Source organism: Gopherus flavomarginatus, chromosome 1 (assembly GCF_025201925.1).
Source record: "Gopherus flavomarginatus isolate rGopFla2 chromosome 1, rGopFla2.mat.asm, whole genome shotgun sequence".
NCBI lineage: Eukaryota > Metazoa > Chordata > Testudines > Testudinidae > Gopherus > Gopherus flavomarginatus.
Window position 1 is genome coordinate 351,498,583 of NC_066617.1, and position 23,486 is coordinate 351,522,068.

General features: G+C 42.1%; 1 protein-coding gene across 14 annotated transcripts in view; it reads left to right on the forward strand.

The window, feature by feature from the left end:
* Positions 1 to 23,486, forward strand: part of PICALM (phosphatidylinositol binding clathrin assembly protein) — a 126,579-nt gene that overhangs the window by 72,297 nt on the left and 30,796 nt on the right. For 8 of the 14 annotated variants that reach the window (XR_007772638.1, XR_007772640.1, XM_050941040.1 and 5 more), the window contains 4 exons: positions 3,719 to 3,819; positions 15,545 to 15,697; positions 18,048 to 18,128; positions 22,272 to 22,379. Coding sequence is in view for 11 of the 14 variants with exons in the window: in XM_050941040.1 (XP_050796997.1) it covers positions 3,719 to 3,819; positions 15,545 to 15,697; positions 18,048 to 18,128; positions 22,272 to 22,379 (443 nt within the window). In the remaining 3 variants the exon portion in view is untranslated. Of the gene's footprint in view, positions 1 to 2,153; positions 2,265 to 3,718; positions 3,820 to 15,544; positions 15,698 to 18,047; positions 18,129 to 22,271; positions 22,380 to 23,486 lie in introns of those variants that run through there. The other 6 variants (XM_050941070.1, XM_050941077.1, XM_050941049.1 and 3 more) reach the window with 5 other exon arrangements.

The following is a 23,486-nucleotide window of genomic DNA, read 5'->3' on the forward strand; positions in this document are numbered from 1 at the left end:
CGGTAGGCCACCTCTTCTTCTTCTAGTTTTCTTTTGTGTGCTGCCTCCTTGGCTGCCTCTTTGGCTGCCTGTTCTCTTTGGTAGGCTGCCTCTTTGATCTGTTCTTCTCTTTCTTTCATCTCCATCTCTTTTTGTTTTATTTCCAGTTGTCGCCTGTGTTCAGCTTCTTTGATTTGTTCTTCGGCGTCGATTTTTGCCTTAGAAGTCATGGTTCCTGTTTTCTTGTGTTGGGGTGCCCTCCGGTGTTTATCTTCTGAACTGCAGGTTCTCTGTTGCCTCCTGAAGTCTGCTTTGCAACAGTGCTTTTTTCCCTTTCTCTCTCTAGCTAATGTTCAATGAAGGGAAACCAGAAAAACCACTTTATTTGCATGCCTATAAGTGCTGGTACTTGCCTCCTAATGGGAGGGCTATTGCATGACAAAAGACCCTTAACATGCAAGCCACAAACTGCGAGAGAGAGCAGAAAAAAAAATTCTCTCTGGTTCCCTTTTAAAACCAACTGCTTCTCTCTGCTAAAAAGCCCTTAGCAGAGAAAAGAAAAATATAATATTTCTACTGGCTTCTGGATTCTGTCTATATCCCACCGCTGCCACCATGTAATAACCTTAGTCCCAGATTTGGACCTTAGCGTCCAAAATATGGGGGTTAGCATGAAAACCTCCAAGCTTAGCCACCAGCCTGGACCTGGTACCTGCTGCCACCACCCAAAAAATTAGAGTGTTTTGGGGCACTCTGGTCCCTCTGAAAAACCTTCCCTGGGGACCCCAAGACCCAAATCCCTTGAGTCTCACAACAAAGGGAAATAATCCTTTTTCCCTTCCCCCCTCCAGGTGCTTCTGGAGAGATACACAGACACAAGCTCTGTGAAACTACACAGAGGGACTCCCCCTCTCCGTTCCCAATCCTGGAAACAAAAGTACTTTCCTATTTCCCCAGAGGGAATGCAAAATCAGGCTAGCGATCCAACACACAAATCTCCCCTTGATTTCTTCCTCCCACCAATTCCCTGGTGAGTACAGACTCAATTTCCCTGAAGTAAAGAAAAACTCCAACAGGTCTTAAAAGAAAGCTTTATATAAAAAGAAAGAAAAATAAGTACAAATGTTCTCTCTGTATTAAGATGATACAACACAGGGTCAATTGCTTAAAAGAATATTGAATAAACAGCCTTATTCCAAAAGAATACAAATCAAAACACTCCAGCACTTATATTCATGTAAATACCAAAGAAAAGAAACCATATAACTTACTAGCTGATCTCTTTGTCCTTACACTTAGAAACAGAAGACTAGAAAGTAGAACTACTTCTCCAAAGCTCAGAGAAAGCAGGCAGACGACAAAAGACACTCAATTCCCTCCACCCAAAGTTGAAAAAAATCCGGTTTCCTGATTGGTCCTCTGGTCAGGTGCTTCAGGTGAAAGAGACATTAACCCTTAGCTATCTGTTTATGACAACTACCTTCTGCAGACGTAAAGTTATCCTACATCTCCATCCTGGTTTTCTCCCCAAGGTCTCTTTGGAATACCATATTAATCAGGAAACCCATCTACCAATATTCTATCCAATGCTTCATGCCTCCAGGGATGAAACTAGCCTATATACACTAACTAGATGTTAGGAGGACATCGTGCCTTCCACCTTTACAGATCCAAGACTTTCAGCAGCTCTCCCAGACTATCTCTGTCTTTTGCGGAGAGGATGAAGGGATAACCAATTTTCACACACAGACTGCATAAAGTGAGTCTCAGTTGGCATCTTTAACATGCTATGAGACTGCTGGAATACAACTCTTGAGTGACAGCACACTTCACTAACACTTAGTCCATGTCTATAGCCCTTTCAAAAAGCTATCTGTAGCAGATATGTGCAGGTCAGCAACTTGGTCCTCCATCCTTGTGTTTCCCAAGCATTACGCTGTCTTACCTGCTTCTAGAACTGAAACAACAGTTGATGATGCGGTCCTCTGAACTGTGTTGCGCCTGCCTCCTTAGCGCCCAGCTCCACGTTAAGTTACTATTGGGGAGTCTCCTACAGTGCAGCGCCCATAGAGACATAAACTCAAGAGAGAAGTTACTTACTGTACAGTGACTTGAGTTTGAGCTATTTTGTTCCTATGGACTCCACCTCTTGCCCTCCTTCCCCTCTGCTGCAGAGTATCTGGCTTTGGGCTTGGGAAGAACTGAGTGGTGGCGGGTCCACACTTGCCTATTTGACTTCATGTGGGAGCACGAGGAACTGCTCTGCACAGGCCCATGGGCTCTGCTTTGCAATCTCCAGTTGAGAGCACACTGGTGCGCATGCATCCTATGATGGAACACTCACAGGGACAAAGCATCTCAAAATGCAAATTAGTGTGCAGGTAAAGAATCTCTTCTTCCAGCTCATCACATACTTAATGCATATTACTTTATCTGAAATCCAGGCAAAAGAGCATAGAAAAGAATTTTTCTGTGGTTTACTATATGTTATGCATTGTCTATATTTGTCACTTTTCTCCCATAATCTATAGATAGAAATAATAGAATTCCTCTTCTCTCTCTCACTTCAAAAAATTACCCCAATTAGAATTCTGTGAGTAGAATTTCGATTAGAGCAGAAGCTTCCCTGAATTTCAATTAGGAACCCCTGCTATCCTAATCTACTTGCTCTGAGAAGTCATCAGATACTACAGTGATGGGCACCAGTAGAGAAGTTGAATTAACCTTTTCACTTAGACAGTATTGCCAGCATAACTTGGATTTAAGTGATTTTGTGCACTGGGTTTAAAAGTATTTATTATTCTGTCTCCTATATTGCTGGTGATTAAAGGAGACTTTAACTCTTGATGTACTGTATATAAAAATATGATTAGGAGCTTGATGGACACACTGCTCCAGAGTTTTGAAGAAATGTATTATAACTGTAAAATCTTATGAACTTAAGAGGGCTCATTGAAATGTTTTTTCCTCTCCATTGTTTGAAAGATACTTGACATCTTAAATACAATTGCTGTAATGACTTGTGTGCTCTTCTCCCCATTTCCATGTGTTAACCAAGGAAATATTTCCTCTTCCCCTCAATGAGTTTTGGGGCTTGACACTTCTTGGGGTTTGAATCTGTTTCCAATGGAGAGGTAAACATATTTACCCTTTTTGATGCATCAGCATTACTGATGACAGTACAGCTCTGGCCAATGTTTAAAAAACTTCAAAAGCTCTAAAAAAGTTTATCAGCATTATAGTCATTGAGCCAAGTTCTCAACTGTACTCAATAAATGATGATGTAGCAGAGGAGTGGTCATAGAGGAGCCATTTGTAGTTCCAGTTTGGGACAATTTCTGTGTCAAAGTTGGATTTCCTGGCACAGTTTAGAACTGCCACTTGCTACCAGTAGCCCCTGTGAGGTCACTTTGTGAACTGGGCATCACTGAAGTGCAGGCATGCTCTGGCCACACTTGGACATCAGGGTCTGAGGAGAGTGTGAGAAATCAGTAGGCTATACCCACCAGGCTTATGGTTGCTATGTGCTGATGGATTGGCACAGAGGGGCTTTAGCATGGCAGAGAATTGAGCTTGCTATGTTTACAATCCAGAGATATTCCCCATCAAATTAAAAACAGACTGCTATAGTTGTGTCCCCTTACTGTTAAGTGAATCTGTTCATAATAGTTGAAAATGCTGCCTTGTATTGAAAACTATTTGATACAGTTCAAACAGTTGTCCTAATTTGTCTCTGTAGCACATCAAAGCTGCCAAATGATCTACTTGATTTGCAGCCAACCTTTCATCCATCTGTACATCCTATATCCACTGGGCCACAAGTAGGAGGTACATGGGGAGGTAAGAATTCTAAATTGGATCATGCTTCTAATTGCTGTATAGCCACTCTCCCGTCAGTGATATTCTCCATAGTGTAGACTATCCTTGCTAAAATAGGGAAACTCTCTGAAATCTTACATTTGTCCTTGCTGAATTCATTTAAGCGCTATATGAGAGGGAAGGATCAAACAGACACAGGTGCAAACTAGAGCAGGGGTTCTCATAGTTCATTGCATCACAATCCACTTCTTACAACGCCTTCTGGTCCCCTGGAGAGGGGACCAAAGCCTGAGCCACCCAGCTCTGGGCAGGGGGCCAAAGGAGAAATCCAAGGGCTTCAGCCCCAGGCAGGAGGTCTGTAACCTCAGCCCTGCCATCCAGGGCTGAAGCCCTCAGCCCTGGGCAGTGGGGCTCGGGCTTCTGCTTTGGCCCCAGCAAGTCTAACGCCAGCCCTGGTGGTGCCATCAAAATTTGCGACTCAGTTTGAGAATCACTGAACTGGAGGGATGCAGATCATACTGAATGGTTTGGGGGTTCTATAAAGCGCTTTAGGATGAAAGGGAGCTATTGGTAAAATAATTTAGTATGACAAATTGTACTGTAATGCTTTGTTCAGTGCATCCAGCAATCCAGAGATTGCAAAACTACTTCATCCACAGCTGGAAGAATTTTCCAACTAGTTGTCAACCACTTTCTTGGTGCCAGATATCCCAATATGAGAGACATTTGGATTTGAGTACAGAATTTTAAAATGGATGAATATGAAATAGTGCAGAAAAGAGCAATACAATTATTTAAAATATTTTAAACTAAGATCTGTGAGAAAAGCTTGAGTTGGGCATCTTCTCTAGAGAGAGAAGGCTGAAAGTAGACAGGGTGGCCTATAACAACATAAAACAAGGATGCAGATTGGGCAGGGAATACAAACCACAGAGACACAGGTTTAAGAGTGCAGCAGAGAATTTTGGTTGAATACTAACAGAACGTTTTACTGAATCATAGAAGATGAGGGTTGGAGGAGACCTCAAGAGGTCACCTAATCCAACCCCCAGCTCAAAGCAGGACCCACCTCAACTAAATCATCCCAGCCAGGGCTTTGTCAAGCTGGATCTTAAAAACCTCTAAGGATGGAGATTCCACCACCTTCCTAGGTAACCCATTCCAGTGCTTCCCCACACTCCTAGGATAGTTAGGAAATGGAAAAAAATGCATGGGACTTTGTTGAACCATTTTGACTGAAGCTAATGAAGATAAGAATTGACTGCTCTCTCTCAGGTTTGGTTTAAGAATAGTAAAATTATCCTGTCACGTTGCATGGGGTGGTCTGGATGATCCATTAGACCAGGGGTCTGCAACCTTTCAGAAGTGGTGTGCCAAGTCTTCATTTATTCACTCAGATTTAAGATTTTGCATGCCAGTAATACGTTTTAAGGTTTAAAAGGTGTCTTTCTATAAGTCTATAATATATAACTAAACTATTGTACGTAAAGAAAATAAGGTTTTTAAATATTTAAGAAGTTTCATTTACAATTAAATTAAAATGCAGACCCCTCCTCTGGACCGGTGGCCAGGACCCAGACAGTATGAGTGCCACTGAAAATCAGCTTGTGTGCTGTCTTGGCCACGCATGCCATAGGTTGCCTACCCCTGCATTAGACAGAAGTCTTTTCTGATGCAGATTGTGTTGTAAACCTGTGTACGTCAAATTTGGCTTTTCTTACGGGTAGCCAACAACATTCCACAAGGCAATTCAACAGATTAAACCATTTTCCTTCAAGAGTATTCAGACCTTGGATGTTTAGGAACCTGGTATTAGCACATTTAAATATTTCTTGGCTTGCCCCAGCCTTTAAGGTTTTTTGCCTATTACTTAAGAGTGTTCTAGGATTTTGCAGATAATGGTGAAAAATGTAATTGATATATAGGATCACTGTTGTAATTGTGGGTATCGGTAGAGCACTAGAAACTTCAAGGAAGGGGTGTATTTTTTTTATCTTTGTACATAAAGGTGTTGGATTTAGTAAAATGGTGAACTAACTGAGGTCACATTTCAATTCCAGATTTTGTAGACATAAAATGATCTGATAAATATATACATTACCTTTCCAAATGAGCCCTGAGTGCTAAACTCCCATTTGGATTTGAGAAAAGAACTTGGTTTCAAACCAGGCATTAGAATACTTTGCTTAAATACTTTTGGATTAATGAAAATATAGGCATTGGAACAGTATTGTTTCCTGGGTTTTCTTTAACAGGATGAAGTCACTCAACATCTTATCTCATTCTTCATTTTTGTGAGCTTCGGCCTGCTTCAACTAATGTTTCTACCAGAAAGAGTAAATTTTCATAAGACACATTGTGTGTATGTTACCTGCTATTCTCTGTGGGCATGTATGTGTGCACATTCTGTATAACCTTGACAATTAACATTTGCGTGTAGGAAAGCTTTGCACACAATTCCAGATAACGCATGGTAGTTCTACTACTGAAAAGATATTGTGCCTTATTTAAGTTTTAAGATTTCAGGCTTTCACAAGGACTTCTAAACGTTTTTCTTCATTCTCCAGTGCTTCATCAGATGTGGTGATTTCAAAAACAGGATAATTAATCTGTTTTTCCTTTAATACCAAACACTGCTGAGCAAAGCATCTTCCTCAGAAAGAAAGTCAGTGGAGGGCCTGTCAAGCTATATGTTGAAATTTGCATGCCTAGGATGAGTCAGAATTTAGAAATGGAAAAAAACTATTAGCTGCTTTTACTGGTCTCCTTAGATCTTGTATGACTTTCTAGTACTTTGACTAGTCCAATTTTAAATGTCACAGGCAAAAGGGATTAATACCACTTCCTCACAAAAACCACATAAGCTAATATCTCACTATTTCAGCATTCCTGAAATTCAGCCTAAATTTCTCTTCTAGTAAGAGCCCCTAATAGCCGTTCCAGACTGTTCTATCTGCATGAGTGTGAACCCCTTTTTAAATACTTGTAGAGATCATATCAGTTGCTACAAAGGTTTCAGGATTGGCTGGTGCTAAATTGTTTTGGATTATGGGCTTGAAAATTCTTTGTGTTTTTGTTGCTTTGCATTTCATCCAAATATCTAAGCAATGTTACAAAAGTTAACGCTGAACACTTCTGTCAGGTAGGTAAGAAGTATTTTCTTCTTCAAGTAGTGTACCTATGGGTGCTCCACTGTAGGTGTGTCTGCACCCCTGAACCTCTGATGGGAGATTTTAGGTAGCAGTGTCCATTTGGCCCACGTACCTGCTCTCCCTGCTGCTTGCCCTTCCTTGAGGCTATCTAGCACTGCGTGGGCCAACTACCCTCAGTTCCTTCTCAGCCCCTCTTGGCCTGAGATAGTGAGTAGCAATCTGGTTCACTTACTTCACGTTTCATTATAGTTGATAGGGTTTAGTTTTATTGCTTCTTATAGAGTTTTGCTTTTGTAGCATTTCTAGAGGTTCCATTTTTACTTTTCCAAGCACAACAAAAAAGGTTTTTTTTCTATTTCCCTGTCCCTGTCTCTTCCCCCACTTCCCCTTGGTTTGGGGCATTGCCCCCTGCAAGGGGAATGCCCAGCCCCACTAGTTTTAAATGGTGCCTCTCTTGTAGGGAGGCAATACTGGTTACAGACAGACACTGCTGCTGTGTCCGGTGCCTTGGAAAGGCTCACATTCTGCAGCAGTGCACCTTCTGCCAGCAATTGAAGGCTGGATCCCAAAAGAACTGAGAGTTAAAGTTGAAACGCCTCCTTATGGAGGGTGCTCTTAAACTCACATCTGACCCCTGTGCCAAATCCCTCCACGGCGAAGATCATCCCCAGAGCCTTCAAATTCTAGGGAGGAAGAACCACAGAGAAAATCATCTGACTCCCCTTTCAGAGCCTCCAAAAAGAGGGCTGCAAGCCTTCAAGCTGAGCCCCTGACCAGCCGGAGGAGATCCCCAGTGCCACTGGTCACCTCGGCACCCACAGCTCCAAAACATGATACCTAGAAGACCCTTGGGTACGAGTTCTACCATAATGCCATAAAACTTGAAGGGCACAGGCTCTGAAGTGGCAGCACCGTCTGCCAAAGATAACAGCAGAGACCCTACTGCCTCTGCAAAATCAGCACTAATGAAGAAATCCTTGACTCCAAGCGCCTCAAAGCAATCCTCATCGGACTGCGCTTCTCGTAAAAGATCATCGGTACATATGAATCAGCACCGGCAACATCTGACGGTAGTTTGCAACGATGGTATTGCAGGAATTTCACTTTTCTATGGATATCATGATCGTGGAGATGCCAGAGTTCCTTCTACTCAGTGCCGGAGCTCTGGTACTGAGTATGTCCTGCTCCCCAGAATGACTAATGGCTCTGAAGCATTCGCCTCCAGCTTTCCTATCAGTCTTACCCTATTCCAGTGAGGAATCAGACAGTGACCAAAATGACAGTGTCTCTGGCCTCACACAATGCCCCATCATTACAACAACCAGGACCCTCCCACCCGCACTCTGATCCCCAACCCTCCTGGTATGGCCACCTATGAGTGTCACTACCCATGCCTTTTCCTCCACCCTAATGGCCATGCTGGGACCCGTGGGCACCATACTTCTCAGGCATCTAGCGTCTCCTACAGATAGTCTCCTAGAGCCTCTGTATCTAGAACTCCAGATCCTCAAGAGCAAACTTTTGAGTAGCAGGAGGCTGGACTACAAGAGGAGACTACACCATCGAAAAATATCTTCTCCTCACTAGCTGAGGTGGTGATGCCTTCTCTGCCATTACTGGCCAATGATACCAAGTTTTTTCAGGATTGTTGCTGACACATTACAAATTTCTCTCCAAGAGACACCCACCAAAAATTGCTGGACATATTGCATACCTCCTCCTCTTCAAGAATTGCCCTCCCAGTCAACGAGATGCTTTTAGATCCTGCCAAGATTGTCTGGCAGACACTAGCCTCTATTGTGCTGACATGTAAAAGGGCGGACAAGGAGTATTATGTGCCCCCTGAAGAGGCAGACTTTATTTTTTATATATACTCTCAGCCTACCTCTATTGCTGTAGATGCCAATAACTTGCGAGGAAAGCAGCAACATGCTAAATAAACCTCATATGATAGAGACTGGAAAAGGCTAGGCTTATTTGGAAGGAAGGCATACTACATGAATTATGGGGAACTCAACACCTTTATTGACCACTTGCCAGAAGCACGAGAACAGTTTAAAGCCATCATCCATGAGAGCTAGCTGGTAGCAAGAACAGTGCTACCGATCACACTGGATGCCTTGGTACAGTGGCCAACTCATTTTTGATGGCGGTGGTAATGAGACAGGCTTCGTGGTCTCACCTCTCATGGCTGCCAAAGGAAGTACAGACAATGGTTGAGGACCTCTTTCAAAGGCTCCAGACTCTTCGCTTTGCTGACCAGACTGACGCATCCCTTCACTTGAAAGAATTTGAGTTGTTATGGTGCGCTCTCTAGGAATCTACGCACTGGAACAGAAAAGAAAATCAAGTTCTCAAGCATCTCTCAGATCCCACCCACCCCAGACCCCTCCTCCTCCATTCCCCCCCACCAGCAATACTACGAGCCACAATGCAAGAGACCTCAAATGCAAAATGGGTAATAGCCTCCCAATCCTCAACATCTCAGCCCTCGACCTCAAACACCAGTTCTGATGCCTTGGTCGAGACCCCGAGCAACCACTCTTTACAACAACTGCAACATACAGAGTTCCGCATCCCTTCAGATGTCGCATAGCTCTCTTCCTCCAGAAATTGGGAAGAAAATCACTTCAGACAAATGGGTCTTGATGATCATTTCCAAGGGTTACTCAATCCACTTTACCTCTCTGTCCCTGTCCCTCTTCAGGGACGTTAGGTCAGGATCACCTGCTGTGCCCAGGGACCATAGGAACCAGTCCCTATTCACCCCAGAGGTAAAGGTTTTATTCCAAATATTTCGTAATCCCAAAGAAAAAAGGAAGTTGGAGACCTGTATTAGATCTAAGAGCACTAAACAGATATGTGAAGGTGTAAAGGTTCAAGATAATCACACTAACAGCTATTATTTCATCTCTGGAGCAGGGAGATTGGTCCTTGGCCCTCAACTTACAGTATGCCTACTTCTCTATTGCAGTCCTTCTGTCCAATAGAAGATACCTCAGATTTACCTTGGTGCAGGACCACTACCAGTACAGAGCCCTTTTAATTGGGCTCTTGTCTGCACACAGGGTATTCTTCAAGGTTCTCTCCATCATAGTGGCGCATCTACGAACATTAGTTATCATCATTTACTCATATCTGGACGACTGCCTTCTTAAGACTTGTTCCTTCAAAGACTCCCTACAAACCACCGAAGGGAATACGCAACATATTTGCGCAACTTGGTTTACAATTCAATACCCAGAAATCAGCCACTCCAGTACAGTGTTTGGAGCTTACAGAGGGCTGAACTCAACACAGTGCAAGTGAGAGCGTTCCTCCCATGGCAGATTCAACACATTGACCAGTCTCTGATATGCTGGTGAGCCCACCTAAAGCATCACTGAGTTCAGGGCAATGGTCCGCCACAGAAGTTGTGCTCTACATCAACCTTTTGGATTTAAGAGCTGTCAGAAATGCCTGTGCAAACTTTCTTCCATTCATCGGGATACTCTCATGAAGATCATGACAGACAACATAAACATAGCGTGCATGCTTTACATAAATTGTCAAGAGGCACCAGATCACCCATCCCTTTTTACAGAAGCACTAAACCTCTGTAATTGGTGCAGTCACCACAGTGTACTCATACCAGCTGCTTATTTGCCAGGGGTACAAAATATAACAGCAGACAGTCTTAGCTAAAATTTCTCATGCGGCCACAAATGGGAAATGAACCCAACAGTGCTCCACAACATATTTGGTCGTTGGGGAACCCCAACAATAGACCTGTTTGCTACTTACCAGAACAAGAAATGTCCCTGCTACTGCTCCAGAGCCGGATTGGGGAAACAGTCCCTAGGAGACACTTTCCTTCTTCAGTGGAGCAGAGAACTACCATACACTTTTCCTTTATGCTCTCTGCTGTTGAAGGTCCGGTTGAAGATAAGGCAGGAAAAAGCAAGAGTTACACTGATTGCACCCACCTGGCTGAGACAAATGTGGTACCCATACCTGAGACAGCTAGCAATGTGGCCTCCAATTCCTTTACAATCCATTCCTCATCTATTCTCCCAGAATGACAGATCTATAACCCCAACTTACAGATCCTTCAGCTCCAGACTTGGCTCCTTTGTGGTTCCAACACAGAGAGCTGATGCTCCGAGGAGGTGAAGGAAGTGTTACTACACAGTAGGAAATCGACTCATCGTACTTACCTACGTCGTACTTACTTGGGGGCAATTCCAATCAAGTTGCTCCGACATCTTCCTCCCTCCCTTGATCCTAGACTATATACTAGATCTCCAAAAGGACTGGTCTCTCTCTTGGATCACTCAGAGTACATCTTGTGGTGATAATGGCCTTCTACCAGCAGGTGGGTGGATATTCTGTGTTCGCCCATCCAAGAACACACACATTCCTTAAGGGCATGAGAAACCTCTTTCCACATACCAGATGCACCACTCCAATATAGGACCTCAGTTTAGTTCTAAAGACTTAACTAGACTATCCTTCGAACCTATGGGCAACTGGCACTCTTCTACACCTGTCAATGAAGACATCACCTCAGCACGACAAATAGGGAAAATTGCAGCATTGATGGCGCACCCACCCTTCACAGTCTTCTTTAAAGATAGTGGCACTCTGAAACTGTACCCGAAGTTCCTGCACAAGGTGGCCTCATTCTTCAACATGAACCAACTCATCCACCTCCCTACCTTTTCCCCAAAACCACACTACAATGACAGGGAGGCATTACTACATATGCTTGATGTTAGGAGAGCCATAGCATTTTATTTGGATAGGACAAAGTGCTTTAGGAAAACTACTGAAATCTTCCTCTTCGTTGCGGATAGATCCAAGGTCTCCACAATATCAGCTCAAAGGCTCTCCAGACGGGTCTTGAACTGCATTAACTATTATTGTGCCCATTACCTGCTACCTCCATCAGGAATTCACATACACTTCATGAGATCCATTTCCACCTCAGTCACATTGTGCAGCCCAGAAATCTGCACAGCTGCAAATGGGCCTATGATCATACTTTTACCGAACACTATGTGATTACTTGAGACTTCTATTACCATCTTTGGCTCCACAATATTATCATCAATAATAGACTCTACTCTGAAGCCCCAGCCCCCCATATAGGATACAGCTGTGAAGTCACCTACAGTGGAGTGGTGATGAATCCTGGGTACATCCCTCCTGAGGTACATTGTGCATAAACTAAGATGACCCATGGGGACACTATTCGAAGAAGAGGAAGTTACTCACCTTGTGCAGTAACGATGGTTCTTTGAGATGGATCCCTACGTGTAGTCCACAATCCACCCTCCTCCCCTCTTCGTTGGAGTTCTCAACCAAGGGTCTCTGCAGTAGAGAAGGAACTGAAGGCAGTTCATCCACACGGTACTAGTTAGCCCTGAGGCAGAGCAGGAGGGAGGGAGGGAGAGTGCATCTGCAGGCTGAATGGACGCTGTTACCTAAAATTGCCAATCAGAGGCAGAGGGGCACAGACACACCTACAGAGGAACACCCGTAGGGGGACACATCTCAAAGAACCATTGTTACTGCACAAGGTGAGTAACTTCCTCTTCCCCATTTTACAGATGGGGAAACTGAGCAGTTAAATGACTTGCCTGAGTTCATACAGCAAGTCAATGGCAGAGGCAAGATTGGAACCTGAACTATTTCCAGTCCTGTGCTCTAACCACTACACAGCATCCCTCCCTTAGGTAAATCTCTAATGTTGGTAATATTTGTACCTAGAGAATATGATAGTTTAAGGGTATATGTGGTAGTTTAAGGGTAATGGACCAGATATAACTTGGCTTACAATGGGGCTTGAGCGCCTACATCCGTTTGGCATGTCTGAAAATTTTATTCACCAATCCATTAAGGATGTGCAGATGGATGTGCAGCCAGCTACAAGGGCATTATTATTTTGATAGTGTCTTGAGATTCTAGTTTTCTAAACGGTTCAGAGCTGGGGGGGATCAGAAGTTGACCAGTTATTCAAGAGCGGGAACATGTTGAGTCACTTAAGAGGTTTTTTTAATAACATGATAGAAGCCACTGAAAAAATTGAGGCTTTCTTTTGTCCTTTGCTGTTGCTGAAATACTTACAGTACAGTTATTTGCGAAGAGAAGTTGGCCTGCAAAATGGAAAATGACTGATTGGGGGAGGGAGAAAAAAGTCTTAGCTCCAGTACAGGCCAGATTCTGCCTTCACTGTGCAAGCAGGGCTCCCATTGAAATAAATTGGTCCTGCTAGTGAAGGCAGAGGGCTGGACTCGACCTGTCAGGGTCCCTTCCAGTTCTATGAGATACGTATATCTCCATATGTTAAATGAGGGCTGTGCATATCCAAGGGTGGAACATGGCTTTAAGAACTGAAAATTGCTGCTAGCAAGAGAGCATGCTTCTCTGTCATGCTTCTTACGCTGAGTATGTAAGGGCCTAAATGAACCCTTTGATGAAGTTGCATTTCTTATATCAGAAGTGTAAGTACAGCAAGTAACACTAAGGGCTAGACAAAAATGGAAATTCCTTAATTGGAATCAAGGTGGGACAGAGTGGGTAAAATCTAAAATTTTCAAAAATTAAGATGAGTTAAAAAAATGGACAGGAGTTTTATAGCTTTTTACTAGTGTTTTGACAGTGTTACTCAACATTCAGGTGGGACAAACAATACTAATGCAATCTGAAACTTGGTGTTCAGGGAACAGGCACTGTTCCAATGTGTTAGGTAGCCTTTTCATTGTGCACATAAAATACTAAGAGCTCAATTGACAATACCTTTTAAAGCAACATAAACTGATCAACATTTTTAAAGCTTTCTTTAGTGTTCTCTTACATCTTCTGCTTTTTTTGTCTGAATTATTTAATTAAATAGTACATAATTGGAAAAAATGAAGTATTTGCAAACTATAAAGGTCCATACCTAGTTTTTAGTTGACTGACTTGTGTATGTTCTGTTTGTCAAGTGCCAATATGTACCTTAAGCTTCAGAAATCAAAAGGCAGAAGATGTATTTTGAAACTTCCATAAACTTGGAGTTAACCATAGTTTGTCTTAAATGTTCTATTTTCTGTTGATTACAAGGGAAGGAAATACAACCAAGACAGGACACAACTTGGAAGGGCAGGATGTCAAATGATGATCTAATTTCATATAAACTGTTTTTATTTGCTTGTGCCAGGACTCAAATTTTCTTGTATTAGCACCTATTGCAGACAATGATTACGAAATTTTGATGTTAAAGCCTAAATTGTGGGTAAGGCACATGAGCACAGGACTTCCTATTGCCATTTTATAATCTTATGGCATTATTTAATAGTGCTTATCCTTTACTAAAGCACTGTTTGTCAAGTAGTTGACTAAAAACTATTTTCTTACAAGGCCTCTGAGCTATTCAACTCTTGCACTTGAACCAAACTGAATCTGGGGCAAATGCAGGTCTGTGGTTTTTTGTGTAAAATCGTCTAAGTCTGAAGCCAATTTCAAAGTATTTTTTAGATGCTAAGAAAAATTGCAGCCACAATTCTGAAGTTTCATGTTGCTCGGGGCTGAGGTGAGACAGGCTAAGTCATAGCTTTCAATCTTATACAGTACGTGTTGTGGCAAATTAATATGAATTAACTTGGATTCATGCTGAGTATATACTATTTTGCAAGTTGCATTTGAGAAACTGACAAGTCTTAGTTTGATCTGCAAGAGCTTTGGATGAAATCAGTTTGTCTCTACAGCAAAGTGTATAAGTGCCAGAAATTGAAAACTACTACTAAAAATTGCAGAATCACAACTATTATTCAGGAATTCCTGTGTAGTTGTATTTAAAATAGTTAAATGCAGTTAAAAACCCAGGTCCAACTCCCACTCATTTCAGTGGGAGATCTGTGGTCTTTTACATAGAGTTGAGCCAGCAGTGACACTAACCCACCTTCTGCCACCTGCTAATCCATGGGGTTGGTGCTGACTGGCTTGCCCTACTCTTTTCCTGCTTTCAGATGGGAGGGAAAAGAATACCTTATCAGCGCACCTCAGGAGGGTTTGGAACTCCCTTTTGTCCATCTTTGACTACTTTTAGCCGGATATATTCCTGTTACTGTCAAGCCTGAATCCCAGTGTGGATTTTTTATTTTTTTTTGGCAGGCAGCCTCAATTTTGGCTGCTGCTTCTTGAAGCAGAAGCAGCCAGTGCTGCATTCCTACTGAGCTTATTGCTGCTTGTGTTCCAAGTAATGGGGGGGCTTTCTTTTGTAGAAACTGGAAGCAAGTATGGTATTTTCAATCCTGTCCTTGCATATATTCTTTCTGGAAAATGACATGGCATTTAGAAAAAGGGTAAGGCTGTAATTTTGTCTTAGGTTTTCCTCACCGGTTTACTGGCTTACAATTCTGCCATGTAAATTATTAATTTGTATTATGGTAATGCATTGGAATCTCATTCCAGAACCAGTACCTGTTGTTCTAGATGCAGTACAGACTAAAACAGTCGCTGCCCATAGAGGAAAACAATGTGAACTCTTAACTTTCTGCTGTTTCTAACAATTAATTCCTTACTAATTCAGTTCCCCTTTCTTCTTTATCTTACTCGCTGGCATTGCACAGATCCTTTCTCTGCTACTGCTGATGCTGTTGATGATGCCATTCCAAACCTAAATCCTTTCCTCAACAAAACTAATGATGCTGTTCATCTGTCTGTTGTATCTTCTGATGTATCTACTTTCACCTCTAGAACACCCACCCATGAAATATTTGTTGGTAATGTACCTTTTAGCTAAATAACTGCTATAAAATATTTCAGAAGTTGAATTATTTTTAATCAAGTAAATTTTTTCCCCGGAAACAAACTAAAATTTCTGTTCTTCTTTTGATTATTGGTGTGGGCTCACTATTTCATTTTAGAACTAGATGTACTAGAAGTTATCATAGCTGTATTAGAAATCATTGCTTAAGTAGTCATTGTCAGACATTTCAAAGTTGTAGTTGAAGCATTGTTGCTCAAGTATGCTTATATAATAAAAGGCTCTGAAATAAGTGTATTTAAAGACCATATTTCATAAAAATCATAGCATGCAAGAATGAGAATGGATGAAAATGCCGCTTTTGCTTTTGTCGGATTGTCATGACCTTGTTGTAAACATGGCAGTTGAATCTGAATTTCTTTGGAGGCATGGAGTTTTAAACAATTACAATTTCTAAACAAATAGTGGAGATAATATTAATATTGACATCACTGATCTAAAATATCTTGTTACCTTATTGACTTTTAAAAATTCTTCTTTACTCAGTGGACAGGTACTAGTTTACCATATAAATCGCCACTTATAACTTGCCCCCCCCCCCACACACACACACAAATTGTTGGCTGCCCCCCAGCCCTGGGCTCTCACCCCCACCACCTGCTGCCTCTGCTCTCTCCCCCCCCACACACCATGCACCCCTTGCTGCCCCAGCCTTGGGCTTTCTCTTCCCTCCCCCTCACTCCACCACCCCAGCGCTGGGCTCTCTCCCCACCACCACCCGCATCCCCTGCTGCCCCAGCCCTGGGCTCCCCCCTCCAGTGCTGACTCTGCCCTTTCCCCCCTCGCCTCCAGCTGGTCCAGCACTGGCAGGGTCGAGGTAAGTAATGGGGCTCCTGGGCTGCACCTCAGCCCAGGGTCCGTCCAACCAGAGCTCCCGCCTCCAGGACCATCCAGGATCCCGGAGGGCAGAGCTGGAGGACCGCCCCAGCAGGGGGCTGAGGAGCCAGGACAGGGTAGCCCCAGAGAGAGCGGAGCCCCGGAGAGTGGGACATGGGCCCTGCAGCACCCCGCCCTCTGTTACCCTGCTGCTTCTGGCAGCTCTGCCGCAGTCCCTGGGCAGTTTGGGCTGCTTCGCCCAGCCCTGGCTGCAGCGCTGGGGGGCAGCTGCCCTGCAGCAACTCTCGGCGGTTCCGTGCGCCCCACGGGGCTGCCCCCAGCCCGAGTGTCCCCTGCTCGGAGCCCGCCCGGCCCAGCCACGTGGTGTGGTGCTGCTCCCCCATGGCATGAACTGCAGAGGCCCCAGGGCGCCCCCTACACATGACATGCTGCTGTTGCCAGGGCCGGCTCTAGGCTTTTGCCACTGGAAGCCAAAAAAAAAAAATGGCCAAAATGCCATCCTTGAAAATGTGCTGCCCCAAGCACATGTTTGGTTTACTAGTGCCTAGGGCCAGCCCTGATTATATGGCAGTTCTTGTTTTTTAGAGCAAAGCTATTTCTGAAGACAGTCTTGACAGACTGGCAGATCTTTTATTTTCACAATAAAAATCTTTCTTGAAATTGATCTGAGGGGGAGAACACTGGTAAGTCTATGTAAAAACCAAGTCACAACCTAGAATATATTCTTATAATCAAATCATAATTCCCTGAAAACTAGGTTTTTAATATGAAAAAAAGGCCCGTAGGCACTCCTTTAACTGTATTAGTACAAACAAGTTGCTACAAAGTAAACGTGATTTTAAGATAACTCCTGGTTCTTTAGATTATTTCAGTCCATTTGCTGAACCAAACCCCCTTGTGGCAACAAAATATGAATCCACTATTCAACTGTATTATTATACTTCAGGTATTAGAGAAAATGCCTCAAGATTTTTACAGAGACAGGGTGGGTGAGGTAATATCTTTTTTATTGGACCAGTTTCTGTTGGTGAGAGAGAAGTGTTTGAGCCACACACAGCTCCTCTTCAGGTCCGGGAAAGGTACTCCCTGTGTCGCAGTAAAATGCAAGGTGGAGCAGATTGTTTAGCATAAATAGTTGGCACTTGAGGTTTTTACACTCATTTGTGTCTTCCAAAGATGTAAAGCATGACATTTGAGCTAAAAAATGTACATGTGTTTTAGTTGTAATTTTGCAACAGTGTCTTTCCCTTGATGTTCTAGATCATATAAAACTTGTTTCCATTTTTAAGGTGTTTGATATATTAGGTTGCCTACTTTGGTTCCATTTTATGATTAGAGTACACACAAGTTTAGTTTTTTTAATTTCAGTTCAAAGTATTTGACAAAATAAATAGTATGTTTTGGTTCTTTTTTCTGTAACTCTCCCTATTCTCTCTCTGCTCTTTCTGTTCTGTGATGTGACTTACCAGATTCATTTTGTGGCCCTCAAGCTTATCCTAATGCTTCCCATTTCTGCAATGAGCCCTCTACTGTAGCTGGTCTATTTGGAGGTAGGTAATGTGATATGGTTTTATCACAGACATAGCAACTTGAATTAATTTGATAAGTGCCTAGAAGAGGGAAAACCTCTTGGTGCATTAGTTGGCTGACAAAACTGCATTGTTTTTATACATTGGCTAAAAATTTCCAATTACTCATATTTCATTGCTTACCTTAAATGCATCATACAGATAGACAAGTGACTGACAGGACCTTATGTTTTAAATGTTTCTTTTAAGCACTAATGTGCAATAAATAACTCCTCTGTTTCAAGGACACCATTCTAATATTCTACCACTGCTTCATCCTACACTGAAAACAACTGTGACAGCAGGCTCTAATTTTGTTTGTTCTTAAGCAGGGCCCTGTGTAAATCATGGTTTCGCAGAGGTATTGTGAAAATGCCATTTCTTAAAAAGAATGTCTACAACAGTCTTTAAATATGAAAAAATGACCGTAGTCAATTTCAAGGATGGAATGAATCTTACAAGTTTGTGTGGAAGACTAAACTGCTGTATGCATGTGACAGAAGTAAACATTTAGTGAACTGTATGTGTTTGTGTTTGCTGCTAATTTTAGTTGCAAATTTGATTAAATATAGTTGTAAAACTCATTGTGTACAACTCTATGAAATTTAATACTTTTCCATTTACAATGTTTTCTAAAAAAAAAAAAAAAAATGTATTTACACAGGGCCCTATTCATCAGTGATCTTACCCTACCTCAGTACTCTAAGGTGGATGAGGAAGAGGTAACAAAATTTAGTTAGGGGGTCTTTTTGTGTTCTGCTGACTGGTTTATTTGCTGGCATACCTTCCTGTTTCCCTCGTTCTTCATCTCTGCTTCTGTTGTAGAGCCCCTTTGTGCTAGGTGAGTCCGCTGTTTAAGGACATCCCTCGTGTGAAATTATTGGTTTCTCCACTTGCAGGGTTGTAATGTGTCAATACAGCAAGCTGATACTTGTACGACCCCAGCAATGACATTATAGTGTGTCTACAAGTCATTAGATAGGTTGTCAGTCACTGGCTATCTGGTGTGGCTTTGCATTATGGGCCCTGTTGCTGTTTTAGGAGTGTCTTCTGTGATTTTCAGAGGAGTTATTGTTTGAAGACGTGTCAAAATTGCCTTTCAGTGAAGTATACAAGAATTGCTAAAGTTAGAGAAACTAATAGATTCCAAGGCCAGAATGGACCGTTGTATCATCTTATCTGACCACCTGTGTACCAAAGGCCATACAGCTTCCCCAAAATAATTCCTAGAATATATTTTTTAAAAAAAAAATCAATCTTGATTTAAAAATTGCCAGTGATGGAGAACTCACCATAGCCCTTGGTAAATTGTTCCAGTGGTTAATTACTCTGTTTAAAATGTATGCCTTATTTCTAGTCTGAATTTGTCTAGCTTCAATTTCCGACCATTGGATCATCGTATTGTACCTTTTTCTGCTAGTCTGAAGAGCCTGTTTATTCCTAGTGTAGATACTTATAGACTGTGATCAAGTCATCCCTTAACATTCCTTTGTTAAGATAAATAGATTGAGCTCCTTGAGTTCTATCACTATAAGGCATATTTTCTAAACTTTATTCTTCTGGATCTTCTCTAAATCTTCTCCATTTATCAGTGTCCTACTTGATTTGTATTCCAGCAGCTAGTGGCAAATACAGAAGTAAAATAGCCTTTCTACTCCTAGTCAAGGTTCCCCTGTTTATCCATCCAATGATCACGTTAGCTCTCCAGACTGCAGCATCACATTGGGAGGTCACATTCAGCTGATTATCCCCTCTGGCCCCCAAATCTTTGTCAGAGTCACTGCTTCCCAGGATGCAGTCCCCCATCCATTTAATTCAAATTCTTCCATGCACATTTCAAGGTTAATGAAAAAGCAATGCAAAACAAAAAGCTTACTCTCTATCAAGAAAAACATGCAGAATCACTGGTTCTTGCTAACTCCTGTTTTCTTATCTTCCCAGCAGGATTATTTTTTTGCTAAACACAAACTCCCTTAAGGATTTCAAGTTGGGGTTTTCCCTCCTCACTTGCTAAAATCTTCAAAATAAACTTATGGCTGAGTAATTGACTGGCTTGATGGCAGAAACCCAAGGGTAAAACTGACCTCCCCCACTCCACAGTTAGCAATTGATAAGTCCCTAATGCTGTTCTCTTCATTTGTTTCTTACAGATGAAAAATCCTAAAGCATGAGAGCAGGACACTTGTTTTGCAGAAGCAGAGTCATTTTCTAAAGTAAAAGCATAGACTTTATTTAAATCAATCTTTCTGTTTCTGAAAAGATTGTTTTAAGAGCCCATTGTATCCTGCCAGATGGATTTGTCACTAAAATTTGAAATCTCTGAAATGCACTCACTTCCCTTGTCTTGCCATAAACTCAGTGTTTAAAGTTGCTTTGTAATAAAAATTAGCTCTCTAGCAGTTTTTTAGCTCTTTACTGGTGCTTTTGCTTCGTCTTAACTGTGTATTCCTTTAAGGCAGCTAAAATGGTGTGACTGGTAACAGAAATTTTATTTCTCCAAGAACTTTATATTTTGTCAAGGTTAAACAACTTTAAACACTAATTTCGTTGAGGTGAAGTAGTTTTTCACTGTAGATAAACAGATAAATTTTAACAGAAGTAAGAAAAGTGGGGGAAAAAAAGTATGGTCTTTTATCAATTTTCTTTTGATTTAAGATACTTTTATTCCTAGGTAAACTTGATCTTGTCTAATCTCCATTCCTTGACTCTGTGGCATAAAAAGCAGAGCTGCTACTGTTACACTTGTCAGGGAAACAAATTTTAAAATGCTAAATATTTTTATGGAGCCTTTCATGTAATAGAGTTATCTTACTTATTTATCTGCCAATGTAAAATGGCAACGGTTGCAATATACACTTCAAATAAAACTCAGTATTAATTTTGGTTTTATGTTCCTATATTTAATATAATGAACTGGGTCATAAACTTCCACTTATTACCTAGTACTTAACAGTATATTAAACTTCAAAAGTGGTGGTATACAAACATTAAATAATTCTTGCAACTTGTGAGATAGTGACTGCCTATTTGTTCTGCAGAGGCACAGAAAATGAGATGGTTTAGCTTCTGACAAGGCCACAGTTAGTGAAAGAACTGAAATTAGAATTTGTCTGACTCCTAGCCCCCTGCCTTAACTACTAGACATACTACTACTGTTTTCCACATAGAATTGTATCAAATAACAGAACAGACATAAAAATATTGGTAGTAACAGTGTCTAAGTAGCTTCTATTATCAGTTGTCTCATAGTAGATTGTCTTTGTTTGTACATTGGTGAGACATCTGCCCTAGGAATGTGATTTTGCTGCAATAAAACCATGCTGTTAAGTAGTCGCACTCCCCCGTTAGCATAGAGACATGGGAGAATTTGGCAGGGAAATTATATGCACAGGGTTAAGCTTGAGGAGCCTTCTCTACCCACCCACTTTCCGTTTATGTGAAGGTGTGGTGGTGGCACAGCTGAGAGTATTGGGTAAGAAAAGGCAGTATATTATTTAGTCTTAATCTACACTAAAAATTTTAGATGGACCTAACTATGTTGCATGGGATTGTGAAAAATTCACATCTTTGAGCCCCATAGTTAAGCTGATTTAACCCCTGGTTTACATGTATCTAGGTTGACAGAATTCTTCCATTCACCTACGTACCGCTGTTTGTGGAGGTGGATTACCTACATACAGAAAAGCCCCTTCCATTGATGTAGGAAAGCATTTCTACATTATGGCAGTGCAGCTGTACTGCTGTAGTGCCTTTAATGCAGACATGCCCTAAGTATCGCCAAAAAAAAGTTAGTGTCTTGGGATTCTGTGCCTGTATATTGCTGACCTTGCCTCCTGGGAATCTGTTGGAGATGAAAAAGCAGCCCCTTTTAAGGGAAGGAAAATGGATTTGGAAAACACTACTTGGAGCAAACCACTACCCAGATACTTTCCTGTGTGCATTTCTACTTCAGGGAGTGATCTGGGCCTTAAGAGGTTTTTTCCATACACTCACTCATTCAGTCATTGCAGCTATTGGATAATACTCAAATCTATACACATGGCTTGGTATATCCTCTTTCAGACGGAAAGTGGAGTTGTGGAACAATTGCTGTATAATCATTTGTACTCTTTATATTTTGTTCAGGGTTCACTCCTTCTCCTGTTGCTCAACCACAGCCCGTAGCTGGCCTTAATGTTGACTTTGAGTCTGTGTTTGGAAACAAATCTTCTAATGTCGTCGTAGATTCTGGTGGTAAGAGAGGCTTTCATTAATATCAATGTAGGCAACAAATGTGCTTTAATCTTTGGACATCTGTGGAAGGTAGATTTCTTAAGAATGACCATACTAGGTCAGCCCAAAGGTCCATTTACTCCAGTATCCTGTCTTCTGACAGTGGCCAGTGCCAGGTGCCCCAGAGGGAATTAACAGAACAGGTAGTCACTAAGTGATCCATTTCCTGTTGTCCATTCCCAGTTTCTGGCAAACAGAGGCTAGGGACGTTTGTTTCTGGTATGAACAAATGCAGATTGCTATGAAGAGACTCCAGCTGGTGAAAGCAAAGTGCAATTAAACTTGCAATAGCAGCATCTTTCACATTGTGTGTCTTTTTTGTATTTTGCTAATTAAAGGGCTGCTCCTTTCTACTGAATATTTTTATAGGGATAGCTCTATAATATTTAGAATCGCTCCTTTTATTTAGACTCTGATCCTGCGAACACTTACGCACAGTGATGAGCTGCCAAAATCTTAACTGGTTCCCTATAAAAAGTTCTGATTTAAGGGATATGCCACAGTATGTATTTTTTTTTGTACCAATAGGGTTACCATACGTCTGTATTTTCCCGGGAGGAATTTTTTAAATTTAAAAATTTCTCCTGGACAGCGATTTAAGAACCAAAAAGCCCATCATGTGTGGGAAAATATGGCTGTATGTTAACCCCACCTAAAGTTCTTTTTTTAAAAGATGGGCCTGAACTAGAAATGAGCTCCATTTCACATATGTGGGTCCTTGCCACTCCCTGGGGGTGTGCTAGGGTGGCCAGATGGGTCTTTTTCTTATATAGGCTCCTATTACCCCCCACCCTCTGTCCCGATTTTTCACACTTACTGTCTGGTCACACTAGGGTGTGCACATGTGTGGGTCCCAGCTGCTCCCTACCCTCCTCATTGAAGCAGGTGTGCAGGGTTACGGCCCTGGGAACTGCAGGGCACCAGTGGATGTGGGGCCGGCTGCAGACAGGGGCATGGGGCAGGGCTAGCTGGAGACAGGAGGGTGTGGGGTTGGTTGGAGGCAAGGGGGTGTGGGGTTGACTGGCTTCAGGCAGGGCCGCAAGGGGATGCAGCAGGGGTTGGCTGGAG